The sequence below is a fragment of the Vanessa atalanta genome, chromosome 2 (assembly GCF_905147765.1).
Source record: "Vanessa atalanta chromosome 2, ilVanAtal1.2, whole genome shotgun sequence".
Lineage (NCBI taxonomy): Eukaryota > Metazoa > Arthropoda > Insecta > Lepidoptera > Nymphalidae > Vanessa > Vanessa atalanta.
The window spans coordinates 4,830,431-4,844,902 of record NC_061872.1 but is presented as its reverse complement, the minus strand read 5'-3'; the positions used below and the strand labels follow the sequence as shown (position 1 = coordinate 4,844,902).

The 14,472-nt window shown below is 27.9% G+C and overlaps 4 protein-coding genes across 10 annotated transcripts; 3 read left to right on the top strand and 1 right to left on the bottom strand.

The window, feature by feature from the left end:
* Positions 1–611: 611 nt before the first annotated feature.
* LOC125070960 (lysosomal acid phosphatase-like) lies at positions 612–4,289 on the top strand. Its single transcript, XM_047680993.1, has 6 exons — positions 612–1,046; positions 1,126–1,221; positions 1,346–1,585; positions 1,697–1,997; positions 2,210–2,421; positions 3,449–4,289. Exons 1-6 carry the CDS (start codon positions 852–854, stop codon positions 3,590–3,592), a joined length of 1,188 nt encoding a protein of 395 aa, XP_047536949.1. The 5' UTR covers positions 612–851; the 3' UTR covers positions 3,593–4,289.
* A 1,548-nt stretch (positions 4,290–5,837) lies between these two features.
* LOC125074880 lies at positions 5,838–9,300 on the bottom strand. Its single transcript, XM_047686347.1, has 4 exons — positions 9,161–9,300; positions 8,493–8,867; positions 7,991–8,177; positions 5,838–7,590 (listed from the first exon to the last, which is right to left on the bottom strand). Exons 2-4 carry the CDS (start codon positions 8,840–8,842, stop codon positions 7,336–7,338), a joined length of 792 nt encoding a protein of 263 aa, XP_047542303.1. The 5' UTR covers positions 8,843–8,867; positions 9,161–9,300; the 3' UTR covers positions 5,838–7,335.
* LOC125074887 (alpha/beta-tubulin-N-acetyltransferase 9) lies at positions 9,291–10,971 on the top strand. 7 transcript variants are annotated; one of them, XM_047686394.1, is made up of 4 exons: positions 9,291–9,426; positions 10,305–10,414; positions 10,490–10,546; positions 10,620–10,971. In XM_047686394.1, the coding sequence occupies exons 2-4, from the start codon at positions 10,318–10,320 to the stop codon at positions 10,958–10,960; spliced, it is 495 nt and encodes a 164-aa protein (XP_047542350.1). In that variant the 5' UTR covers positions 9,291–9,426; positions 10,305–10,317; the 3' UTR covers positions 10,961–10,971. The 7 variants fall into 7 exon arrangements, with proteins under 7 accessions (XP_047542350.1, XP_047542356.1, XP_047542349.1 ...); XM_047686400.1 differs by having other exon boundaries at positions 9,330–9,426; positions 10,302–10,414; XM_047686393.1 differs by lacking the exon at positions 9,291–9,426 and adding an exon at positions 9,866–10,005.
* An 835-nt stretch (positions 10,972–11,806) lies between these two features.
* LOC125071065 (protein canopy 4) lies at positions 11,807–13,432 on the top strand. Its single transcript, XM_047681142.1, has one exon. The coding sequence runs from the start codon at positions 12,000–12,002 to the stop codon at positions 12,702–12,704; it is 705 nt and encodes a 234-aa protein (XP_047537098.1). The 5' UTR covers positions 11,807–11,999; the 3' UTR covers positions 12,705–13,432.
* Positions 13,433–14,472: the final 1,040 nt, after the last annotated feature.

Below are 14,472 nucleotides of genomic sequence, written 5' to 3'. Positions count from 1 at the left end.
TCGCCCTATCTCTCTTTAACTTAACAGTAACCCATCTGTAAAGTCGATTTCGATATCACATTCGTTTCATCTTTTTCTCACAAATCGTATAATGTAAAGTTAAACAAAGACAGGGTGACAACTGAAATCGGATGGCATCACTAATATTTAATCAAAAATCCGTTACACGATGTAACTAAATAAATATCGTCCATGCGTAGAAAGAATGCCAAAACGAATACTTTACCTACGTAATAGATACTTAATGCAACTAATGTTAATGTTCATATGTACATTTAAATTATTACATTCTAAAGATTCAGAAGTACTTCCTTGAAAGAGATGAGAGTAGTATTTTAAGATTGAATTTAAGTGTAACTTTTGAGTATTATTTTTTCTGGCTCAAAAGGATATTATTTCTATCGTATTGAGCTTTTTTGCACTTCCTTTATTTGTGTCCAATTGGGAATAATTTTACGATATACGATATTTTATTTCAAATCCTAAATTGTTATTAGTCAATGTTTAGTTCTCGATTATGTTATTAACTGCAATTGATTTAAAAATATTATTTGGCAACCTTAGCATAAAAAAAAAACAAATTGTCAGTTTCTTGATAAACACTCTGCAGTCTGATTATTTTCTTTCTAGTTAGATTGCAAATTGTTATTAATAAAATATTATTTTAAAAATGATAAACAATATTAATATTTTTAAAGAATCTTTATAAAAAAGTCGTTAATTCTTATTTCCTAACAAAGTTGAAAGCTGTATGCTTTTTCAACAAAAACATCTATGTTTCGTAATAAAAAGTATTGAACAAAGCTATTGACAACATAGTACTACTATATTTGTACTAGTATTGAGTATCAATGGAGTACGAAAACGATGATACTTGGCGACGATCCAGCTCACCTAAGGAGGTTTCCTGTCACCCAATTCCAAAGAAATCAACGACTACAGCAGTTATCGTTCTTGGACTCGCTGTCTTAAGTTGCTTACTTGGCTACTGTGTATTGAGTGAAACTCTGCCTTACGAATCGAAGACATTACGCCTGGTTATTATTGTAAGTTTTACTATTTTCCTCTATTTATAAAAATATATTTTTTACTGTTTGCAAAGCTACTAATAGTATCACTGTTTAGTTCTTTCGACATGGAGCTAGGACACCAGTTACAACATATAAAAGCGATCCTTTCAAAAATTATCAGTGGCCTGATGGTCTTGGCAGTCTAACAAATGTGAGTGAAATTTTAACATTTACCTATGAATAAAATTATATCAATTTTTCTTGAAAATGAAAGAAATTATTAATTTCGAGCAAATTTACAAACGTAGAAATTTACATCAATTGTATTTTCATAGGCAGGTAAACTGCAGTTGTATGAATTGGGTAAAAAATACCGCAACTATTATGCTAACTTCATACCTGAAGAATACTATGAGAAAGAAGTATATATAAAGAGCAGTGACAAGTCCAGGTGTATGATGAGTGCATACACTTTTCTGGCTGGCCTATTTCCCCCTTCCGAAAGACAGATGTGGCACCCTGAGCTAGCTTGGCAACCAATCCCCGTACATTCATTACCGAGACATCTTGACAATGTGAGTAGACTATTGTATTGAAATATTTTTAACAAAATATATGTATTTAAAAAAAACATATCATATGTAGTGTAAACACATATGATATAATATTATCAAATACACTTTCAGGTTGTAGCAGCCACAAAGCCTTGTAAAGTGTGGAAAGCAATGTACAATGAGTTGTTAGATGAGAAAAATGCTGATCCAAAATTTACAGAAATCTTTGACTACTTGAGTAAATATACAAATCAAACCATGCGAAGTGTATTGGATGTGGACTTCCTTTACAGCACTCTACAAACGCAGCAGGAAGCTGGCTTGAAACTTCCCGAATGGACTAAAAATGTTTTTCCTCACAAAATGAAGGTTCCATTTATGCTTAGTTTGGCTTTGCTTTCTTACAATTCGACTCTGCAAAAGTTTCATACCGGTAAGTTATTAATATAAATAATAAAGTGTGTATATGTCTAAAGTATATATACCTATATATTAATATAAATAAATTAATAAAATCATTATATTAAATTTCTGTATATAAATATGTTTTTTATATTAAGATTTTTCATAGAATATAGATAAAGAAGTATTATTATTATAAAGATTGGAATATAAATTTTGAAATTAATTATTTAAATTTTACAGGTCCACTACTTGGTGAAATAAAACAGTACCTACAAGAAAGTGTGAACCATATTAACATTGACAGATCTTTATACATTTATTCTGGCCATGATGTTAATGTTGTGTCTCTATGGCGTGCTTTAGGTTTCGAAGAACTCTTAGAGCCAGAATACGGGGCAAGTTTAGCAATTGAATTGCACGAAGAGGTTGAACAGGACAATTTCTTTATTAGGGTATGTTGTCTATAATACAATATATTTGAATTTCATGTGTATGCTTAGTATTAAAAAAGGATTTGTGGGAGTCCACAAGACGCTATAAAGTAAATTAATATACTTTAGGTTGGAGCAATTATAATATAATTATTTACTTCTCAAGTGAACCTTGTATTAGCTCTATATTTAACCTTTTTGGTAAGATAAGATAGTATATACTTTTAAGAGTTTAAATTTTGGACCGGGAGATGATGAAACAAAATACTAGGTCATTTGTACCAGTATGGCGGTTCTTCAGGGGTCTAATTACGTAAAGGCAAAAAGGAAAATGATGGTCATAGTGCTCGCACAGGCGGCCCAATCGCATGGGCGTTAATCGAACGCGTCGGATAAATAACTATTTTATATAATTATTAATATATTAATAATATTATAATTCCAAAAATCCAAATGCCATACTGGTACAAACCGTCAATTTTTTTTTTTCTTTTTCGCCTTTTATCTCAAGTCCGACAGTCATCCGCCCCATGTTTACAATCTGTATAATTTTTTTTACGTACAATTGCATGCAAATGACGAGAATACAATGATGCCATGATGTAAGAAATGATTTTACGTATTTTACATTCGTATTTTTAAAACGTGTCATCATCTCCCGGTCTATGTATAAAAACTTATTCTTTACATATATACTTTTATTTAGTAACTTCTATGCATTAAATATGTTTTGGAATATCTTATTCTAATATTGATATTCAGATCAAATAAACAATTTTACAGTTTTTGCCTGCCTGTTAGCATCAAAACACAAAACCTGCATGATGTATTTCGATTAAAATTTGTATAGCCTCTGGCTTGTCTCTATCAATATATATAGAGTATTTTAAATTCGGGAAAATATCTCATTCCAAGTGATTCAATCAAGTATCAACTAAAAATTTTCTCATTCCTTTACTATTGTTAGTTTTAAGATATTTATTTAATTTAACCGCAGGGCATGGTTAATTTGTAATAAATAATTTGTCTTTCTTTTTGGCCTTTGCAGTTATTCTACCGCAACAACACCAAAGTTGAAGAACCAATGGAACTAAAGCTACCATTTTGTAATGATCCCTGTACTTATGAGAAATTTGCTGAATATATTGATTTACTTGTACCGCATGATTGGGAAATTGAATGTCAAAATTAATTTTAAATATGATGTTCGTAACTTTACATATATATAGGTTTAAACATATTACCACTGTCGTAAATTGGTGGAAAATATGAATGTTATATATAAGAAACAAGTAATGTTGATGAAATTATATGTTATAATTTCCTGCAAATATGAAAAAATGATATTAACTGAAACTCAATTTAAAAAATATTTTTACTAAATAATATGCCAAAATATTTAATACCTTCTATTAAGGTTTAAACAACCATAAAATATTATACAACTGAAAACTTACGATTTATGACTGACATTCCATTTATATTAAATGAACAAAAAACGATTGCAATTCTTTTATGTATATTGCATGCAAATAAGAATTATTTTCTTGTTGGTTACCTTTTACAAGCTTTAACTTCTAAACAAACTTATTCAATGTTAAATAATTATATACAAATAATCTAGATGTTTGTTATTTATTTTTTATATTTTACTATAATAAAACCAAATATTTTAATATTGTATGAAACATTTATATTGTATGTGCCATAAACTAGAAAGGTATTATAATATAAAATATAGTATTGTTATATAAAGAAGAATGTCCATTTTGGTAATCAGAACGAGGATGTTCTAATGATAATCATTATCCGAATAATTTAAATTAGGATAAATAAATTGATGTTATTCGAAATACGTAATATATTGCGCCATAAGTACCTATATTGTTTTTTTTTTATTATTATAATATTAAAATGGTCATTATATCGTTCAAATATTAATTCTAAATTTTAAAGTGTTTTTTTTTTGTTAAAAATAAATTTATTGATTTATTTTGTTTTTTAATTATCGGCTACGATAAATTTTCTTATAATATGGATTTCGTAATAATTTTTTACACTTTAAATTATAGATAGGTTAAATAAAATAGTTATATAAATTGTAGTCAAATTCGTTATTGGTCTAATATAGGTATGGTATGTTATACAAATTATATTTGTTATAAATACCTATTTAATATAATATTAAGATTATGTGAATACTTAAATAGGTATATATTTATACGTTACACTGATATTATTTTCGTAATTAAAAACGATTTGCTACAAATAATTCGAATGTAAATGTTAATTATATATAACTTTATTTAATTATACAGGGAAAAATTAATTACGACTATGCGAACATTGATCACAACAAAAAATAATAAAATACACTGCGAAGCAGGTAATCCTACGTCTCATGCACATTTTGGAAATTTCAATACGGAATTTAAGGTCTTGCAATTCAATTTTGATGTATTAACACATTTTTAAGGACTAAACGCACTACCGGGCTTTGCATTCGTTTTTGTTGCTTCACTACAATGTTCCACGTGCCTCCTTGTTCCTTTTATAATCTGAGTCCAAGGCGTGTTTTTAAAGCTTTAAATTTATTGAAATCAATTTTTTTCGTAAATAATTTATTTGTACTTATTAATAAGCATGTTTTGTATACGTTTATTATAATTATAATAAAATATTTTATGTGATTATTATATTATTTTATTATTATTGCCAATCCCAGTCAAATTTATTAATAATTGATTGTCAAATGAAATACTACCAACGGTTAAAAATATGAGAAGAATGAGCTCAGCGGTTTTTTTTGCCAATTTGTGATTGTTTACAAATATTCAATACCATAAAGAATTAGCGAGGCGATTATGTAATTCCCAAGGTGTGCTATCAACCATAAACCCACTAATTGTAGAATAACCTTTTGCACACAAGCATACCTTTACGATTTTTTTTAATTTTGCAACAGAGGCATTTGATCATTTTCTGCGATCCTGTTCTAAACCCGTATACATTGCCCCATACAAAAAAATACTGACTATGCAGTCGAATAAAAAGAGTAACGATATTAAAGTATTCGCAAAGATAATAACTACTTAATGGGATTTATACCACTGACATTAGACATACCAACTTGTTAATAATGTTGATATTGATATGTATCAAGTTGAGAACCAAACAAAAAAGGGCATCTATACTTATGTATGTATGTTAATTTTTATTTGAATTTAATTCTTTTAGCGACGTCTTTACTAAGAGTTACGAGAATAGAGATTTAAAGAGTCGATTTCAGATATATGGTCAGAAGATGTATTCATCGACTTACAGTAGGGCGAAAACCGACCCATGTAAATACCCCAGGACCTAAGAAAATAAATTTACATACTTTTTTTAAAAGATTTTATTTTATTATAAACTAAAACAAATACAATGGACGGCACAATTACATTACTTATCATCTAAATGTTATCGGCACATTTTTCATTAACATTTTTTCTTAAGTTAAATTGTGGTAAAAATCACAGTATATTATATAATTTAAAAAAATATTTATCATTAGTAAATTTATATATAAGATATGAACATAAAGTAAATTGGACGGTTATATTGTGATCATTAATCACTAATTGGAATTTAAGGACAAGCCTGTCATTTTAAGACATTCAATTTCTTATAAACTAAAAAACGGCTGTCCAGAATATATTAAATATAAACATATTTGTGCAAATGCAAATGTCATCTGTATTAGGTCCAGCGAAAATGTGATGGTCAAAAAAAAATTCTATATTATAATTATTTCATTATCTAAATTGTAATGGACTTTCAGTTTAACCAGTTTTATATTACGGCGCTAAGCTAAACCAGTTTAATTACATTCTTCTTTATTTGTTAAACAATATAAAAATATGAACATACAGTGTATCCTATTGTACCCATTCAATTAAGACTTTTACATTTGGACTATATATGTATGAATTGGATAATGTCCTTTATAACTGATTGTATTTTTCCAGTTTTCAGTTTATTTAAAAATGCATTATAACCATCTCACAGAATATTTTTCATAAATATTCTGATTAATTATCAGTCTATATGGTTGGCTAACTACAAGAACTAAAGAATTACAAACACTTACTGAATGCAGAAATGAACACAATTGTTGACAATCACTTATATAAATTACAATATAATCATACTTTAAATTATATATAAAGATAATAAATCTGTCTTTAATATACTTAGTGTTTTTTTGCAATTAAGTAAGCCAATAAGGTGATCAATGTAAAATGTATAATACAGATTTAATTGAAGGGAGGGCTTTGTGCAATGATTTGGTACCACCCACACATCACATATTCTACTGCCAACAGTAATACAGCAGTATTGTAGTGCTCTTGAAGGGTAAGTCAGTCAGTGTAATTACAGACAAAAGGAACATAAGGTCTTAGTTCTCAAGGTTGGTTGTGGATTACTATTGTAAGGAATTATCTATATTTCTATCTGTGTTAAGATCTATAGGCAATGGCAAAGAAAAAAAACATCATTTGATGTTCAATGAAAATGAATTTATATTTTATATCTTTTAAAATAGATGCATATAAAATATAATATTAATTTCAATAACATTTTATTTATCATGTGCATTGTCTTCAATAAATATATGTATTAAGCAGTGTTAAAGTATTTCCTTATATTACAAGTTATAAAATTTGTGTTGTCACATTAAAAATACAGTTGAAAATAAGTCACGGTGGGATAAAATATGGAATCCGACTAAAACTAATTATATTTCTTGTTAATGCAATAGCAATGACTTTGTAAACATAAGGTTTATATAAATCTTATAACTAGCTTATTCTTATTTGACAAATAATCATTTACTGAGTCGTTGCCAGAGTAAAAATAAATAATGTCATATACTTGAATTCATTGAGGAAATTAGTTGCCACAACATGTCATAACATCCCTTTCTTTATAGGCCCTTATAGCTGTATATGCAGCTACCACAATCCACAAGATAACAGCCAGCCATGTTGTTATTAAAGCCAATTGCAAAGCAATACCTGTGTTAATGAAATCTCCTCTTCGGCTGTTCGGTGCATCCTTCTGTATATAGTCCATAAAGTCGAAAATAGCTTGACAACTTAGACGAAAATGAATAGCTGTAGCATGGTCCCCAGTGGCATCAAGTTCCTGCAAGTATACAGAAAAATAGAAAAATATAATTTATTTGTTAATAAATAATATACAGAGTGACTTCAAGATGGGTGCAAAGCTTTAAGGAGAAGCTAGTATAGGCAATTCAAAACTATTTAGGCCAAGGTTGTCAAAGACAGTCTGCCTATTTTTTTTCTAGCAAGATTTGAATTTTGATATACTAGCTTCTCCTTAAAGCTTTGCACCCATCTTTAAGTCACCCTGTATATTACCATAAGCCAGTCTAAATTATATGTGATAAATGTTATCATTTTATAAAATTGATTACAAAAGTATTTTTTAAATTTAATTTAATCTACAGAATGATTCTCGTAAGAGCCTACTTAAATATGAATAGAAAATATATATCTTGAATTTAATTTTATTTATAAATTACCCGAACTAAGTATCCTCTGTATTGATGACAAGTTTTAAGGAAACCATCAGTCATTATCGCAGCATGTACTAAATTGTAAATGGTAAAGACAGCAGCTATGCAGGATGTTGGTATCCAGCAATATATTACTGCATCATTTGTTTGTGATGTTCTTGCTCTGGAAGTCACTATTATAGATTCTCCCTCGCTGTAATTTTTTTTATATGTAAATATAATATCTTCATAATTAAAAAAAGCAGAATAATTTATAACATTTTACATTTCATATTTGATAGCACTATAATTAATAGTTAGTGGCAAATTGAATTGGCTCAAACTATAACTTCAATTAAATATTGGCTCAAAGTTAATTAAAGACTGAATGTATTACTTTTGCTTTTCTGTTAGATAAATTTAATATAAATTTCAGTTGTTTGCCTTTATAAGAATAATGTCATTCAGAATTTGTGATTAAATTTAAAAGATAAGTTTTAAGGTTTAAACAAATTGATTTACTACTTACATTTCCTCCACTGTAGTTGACTTTTCACTTTCATATTGTCCTATATTATTAATACAAACTCTATACATATGAAATAGAGTCATCACAAATGCATACACTATTATTGGTAATGGGGCAAAAATAACATATAGGCAATAGGAATTGTGTCCTCCACTGAAATATTGAAATGTACTAACGCCATAGAAAATGCAACCACAGTTTGTGTTCTCGAGCCAACTACCAGGACAGACATCTAATGTCGCTCGCCAGTGGTTGTATGGTATTGCTGTGCTTATTACAGAAACTCCAAGTAGAACAGCCAGCAAGCCATAACACCAGGATAAACGTCTTTCTGTCTCATATTGATTCATTTTATTATAATGTGAGGAATTTCAACTGTAAAAGAATTGAAATCATTAAATTTTAAACGATTTTATGTATAATTTCAATTGATGAGTGTGTTTGCAAAAACACAGATATCACTAAACATTAGATAGTAACACTATCTCAAAATTACGAATCCAGACTACTATGATAAGAAATATTAAATAAGTTAGTCTATTTTAAGTACAAGAAACAAATAAAACACGATGAAAACATAAACCAAGTCTAAACAACTTTTCGGCCATGACTGGCTATAAATGTAAGTCAAAATTCTATTCTCGTTATACAATAAAATTATTACTTACTTAAACTTTGTTACTTTTTAAAACAGTTATGACTCTTGCTTGGCACAAGATACATAGAAATTATACGTCAAATCAAAAGTCACAACTTCCACATGACAGCAGACAACAACGTTGCCAGTTGTCGTACACTGTTGATTCGGTTAAAACATTCTAAATCTGTTATTTTCAGTACTAAGATTAACACCAACTTCTATGAACGAACAACAACGCCTGGTCCACTAAGAAATCGTGGTGAACATTTCTACAATTTAGTTATCAAATAACAAGTAAGTTAATCTAATTTAATTGAATTAAGTAAGTAATTAAGTTTAATTAAATTACTGACTCAATTAAATAAGTGATTACCAATAATTCTGTATTACTATAAACCCTTTTATTTACATCTGTTGATGACAATTTTAATTACCTATACAAACATTTAAAGTTAAAATATCATACAACGATTAAGCTAACTAAAGTGAAAATTTAATCGTCAGGTTACTTGAAATATTATAGTAATTATATTTTCTGACTGGATCTTTTTTATAGGAAAACGTAATCATTACCGTTTTATTATTGTTATTATTTCAAGTTGAAATTTTCAACTTCTATTTTAGAAAAAAAGTCAAAAAATTATAAGCTGAAAAAGCTATTTTTATGTTATTATGATTTATGATTATTATTATCTTTAAAATTATAATCTGTTGGAGTAAATTGAGATTTGAATTTGATGTTTTCAACTTTTCAAAGTAAAAAGTAAATACATATTATCGTGGTATATACCACACATAGAAAAACATCAAGAAACAAAATTAATAAGTGTATAATTCTCCAAAAAATCAGGCAGAAACCATAATTCATTTTCGGTTAAGCAATTTAATATAGTATAATACTTTCTGACTACAGAAGAAATTCATAAGCACTTTAGTTTTAAATTGATTTGTATTTATATTTCAAACCTGAGAGTATTTTAGTGAAAAGAAATTTAAAAACTCAAAATAATTTTGTAAAAAGATGAAAATAAATAGTAATACGAAAATAATTGGTAGTAAAACAATATTAGTTCCTTATCGAGAATATCATGTCCCAAAGTATGTTTCCTTTTATTAATATATGAATAGGTTTCGCATAGATAGGTGTTTTTAAATAAATTAATCTTAAGCAGGTATCATAATTGGATGCAGTCAGAAGAATTACAACAACTTACAGCTTCCCAACCTTTATCATTGGATGAAGAATATGACATGCAAAAATCCTGGAGAGAAGATGAAGATAGTAAAATTTCAAATAACCATTTCTATTACTACCAAATCATACTTTGAATTTAATAACATATATTTGTCATTGCAGAGTGCACTTTCATCATTCTCGATAAGAGTATTTACGAGTCAAAGAATGATGAAATAAGTGTGTAACTATAAATTCAAAACATTTTCATTTGAAATTATAATATAATTGATCATCATATTTTATTTTTCAGCATCAATGATTGGAGATACAAATATATTTATGACTGACAAAGATAATTCCATTGGTGAAATAGAGATCATGATAGCAGAAAAATCTGCTCTAGGTAAAAGATTTGGATGGGAATCAGTTATTATTATGATGTTATATGGGATAAAATTTGTTAATATTAAAATCTTTGAAGCAAAGATATCTTATTCAAATGTTGTTAGTATTAATATGTTTAAAAAATTAGGGTTCGTTGAGAAGTCGAGAAGTGATATGTTTGAAGAAATAACTTTTCACAAGATTGTTACCGAAGATTGGGTAGAGTGGTTGGATCAACAAATTAGATGGGAAATAGAAAATTGTTAATTATTTGCCTATATGCATATATTATTAAATTTCATGTTTTCATATTTGTTTTTTATTTAAATAAGTAATGAAGGCACTTCATTACATTATTAATTAATTTTATTTCTTTTAGGACTCTCTAAATTCATGTGGTTGATTTTTTTAAAGGCTTTGTTACGAGTTTTGTGGTTCTATGCTTTTGATCTATACAAAAATTGTGACCCAATAACTGAAAATACTGGATTTAAAACCTGGACAGACGTCAGAGAAAAATTGATAAGTCAGCTAGACTTATCAATTTTTCTCTGACCTCCTATGTCATCTGGATATTTAAAGGCTATTATTTTTTTACATTTTATCAAATGCTATTTATCAGTATTCATAGTACTGATTCTATGATTACTGATAACAAATTATTATTATTAAAATTATCAAAAATAATAAATAAGCTAGCAATCACAGCAGCATGTGGCGCCCGCTAAAAAGACTGAGAGGGTATCGTAAAATGTAAATCGTTGGATTTTTAGTGGCTATTCCGGTTTACTAAGGTAAAAATTAAGTTATATTTTTAATTTACTAAATATTTTTTTTAATGAGAGGCTAAGGGATATTTGATATAACATCAAAACCAAAAAATATTATAGTCTAGACCTGTTTTATAATGTAGACTGTATTAAAATGCAGGACAATTGCTTAATGATGTATTAACTAATCTTGCATATAATTTATTTATTTTATATAATAATAAAATTATTAATGTAAAATGATAACAGGCAAATTAGAGCTCTTGTGTCGGGGTATTACCTACATAAAAATTAAAATATCTTGGCAGCACTGTGCCAATTGCCAAAGTCAAAATAACAACTCCAAACTTGAAACTTGTAATAAATCATATCTTCCAAGTTCCAATGTATCGAAATCCAAACTGTGTAACACGTAGATAAGTACAATAAATCTGATTGCACGTTACTTCATTCAGCATATTTACTTCATTCAGCGTGCATTTTTAAGCAACTTTAAATTAGGTATCAATCAAAGAGGACTCATTCACTTATATTTTATGTACTTATATCACTTTATAGCATTATTGAAAAATATTTTTCTTGTCTTGAAACTATTCCATCTCATCATGGTTTGCCGGTTTTTAATATTTATATCTTGTTTTATTGTTGCTTTAAGTAATACTAATGTTGAAGTTAAAAACGAAGAAGATTTAGGTGTTAAATATGCAAACCGGTGCGAAGTGTGCAAAATTTTAGCTACAGAATTGCAAAGTAGACTAGAAGAAACGGGTAAAATACACGATGTGCTCGAAATAGGATACTCTCTCGATGATGTGCAACCTAAAAAAAGAACTAAATATCAAAAATCTGAACTTAGGTTAATTGAATCTTTGGAAGGTGTTTGTGAAAAAATTTTAGAGTACAATATACACAAAGAAAGACAGGATAGCACTAGATTTGCAAAAGGCATGAGTCAAACATTCAAAACATTGCACGGACTTGTTGACAAAGGTGTGAAAGTTGATTTAGGCATTCCACTTGAATTGTGGGACAAACCTTCTGCTGAAATTACACATATGAAAACTCAATGTGAAAGTCTTCTTGAAGAAAATGAAAGTGAAATAGAAGATTGGTATTGGAATTTACAAGGCAAAATTGATTTAAAGCACCACTTGTGCACAAACCATGCTTTGAAAAACATAGACAATTCTTGCTTATTTGAAGATATAAAAGGCGACACAGGTGAAAAGGATGAGCTTTAATTTAATAAATTTGATAGTCTCAAAGCTTACCAGTGATTTTATGATTAATGTTTAGCTAACTTATGATAATATAAACTATATTAAGTTACTTTTGCTTTGTTGTTCTGCTATGAAAGACAAACAGGTCGAAAATAATTGTTATATTTTGACTTTGGAACTTAAGGAATCTTATTGCATAGCACCATTAGCATTTCAAAAGTTTATTTAGTCGATAGTGAACTAGTAGCAACTAAAAATAAAAACAATCCAGCTATGTTATGTTTGTTTTTAATTAAATCGTGTAGATTCAATACAATATTACTAAGAACAAAAGACTGTTGTAGATTATTCTATACTGTGTTCTATAATTAATTTTAAACTACATACATTTTATAGTACAATATCTTTATTTGTTCAGATATCAATTTATTAATAATTTACAACAATGTTCCTTTTTATTTTACTATAGGAGTAATAATATTAATATCATAAAAATCTTATCATGTATGCTATGTAAAACATGATGACTGAGTTAAAAAAAATTAACACTTCAAGAATATATTTTTTTGTGTAATATGTGTTATTTGATAATCTGTTTTGTACTAACATTACAGTACAGTATTATCATTGTTGGGACATTCCAGCAATATCAAAATTCAACTTCCATTCATATAAAGATTCCAGCGATATAAATAGAAGAAATTGTAATGATATTAGTTCTGAGTACAATAAAATGTTTTTTTTTTATATCATAATGGCTTTTTTTTAATAATATTTAAGTTGTTCATTTAACATATAATGTAGCGGAAATACACTGCTAGTTACAATAAATTATATTCCCTTATGATGAGGATACAGCCTACAGGTTACAAACAAGGAATTTTCAAGAGCTTTTAACTTTAAAGTCATCAATAAATACTAAGTTACCTTTAAGTTAGTATTTCTTCAAAACTTTAATCAAACTGTTCTTTTTTCTCCATTTAGTTAAGAGTATTAAAATTTTTATATTTAAAAATTGCAAATGTGTACTTGCAAGAAATAAAATATAATCTTGTGGGATGGAATGAGTGGAGGATACCTGGACACAGGTGGCCTGGTTTAATTCAATATCTATTTAAATTTAACCTGAAAATATATCTGTATGTATGTGATGTTGATATAACTCCTACTTCATATTATTGTTATGTAAAATGTATGAACTCTTGAATGAAATGCGAACCAAATTATATGAAAGTTCTACTATATTTATAATTATACGAAAGATGCACATACACACTATCCATAAAAGAGTTCAATACTTGTGTGATGTCTTAGTTACTATATTTGATTATTAGCATTAAATGCCCGTTTATTCGGGTATAAATGTAATAACTGCTTTTAATTTACGATAGAAATACATTTTTAGAATTAGGTGGTTGCTCAAAGTTTATAAAGAAATATGCCATCACAAGCTATATCTAGTCTCTTGTTGCTTTTCGGCTATTAAAAGCAAGTGTCGATTTTTTACAAGCTGACGCAATAACGAGGCCGAATTAGTGGGGTTACTGACGTTAAGGGTCAACATTTCGTGGCATTCTACATGCACAGTAATATAATCCTACCGGATATTCGTTTACGTTTATTTTTTACGGAAGACTCGTAAATAAAAAAAATAAAACCTGTTATGGGCTATTAACTTTTTAAGCAAATAGGCATTATGAATCTTTTAACTTAAAATGAAATTCGATTTTTAAAAATACCTAAAACAAAAATGTTTTCTTTGAAAACGGTATGCGGATCGTTGTAAATT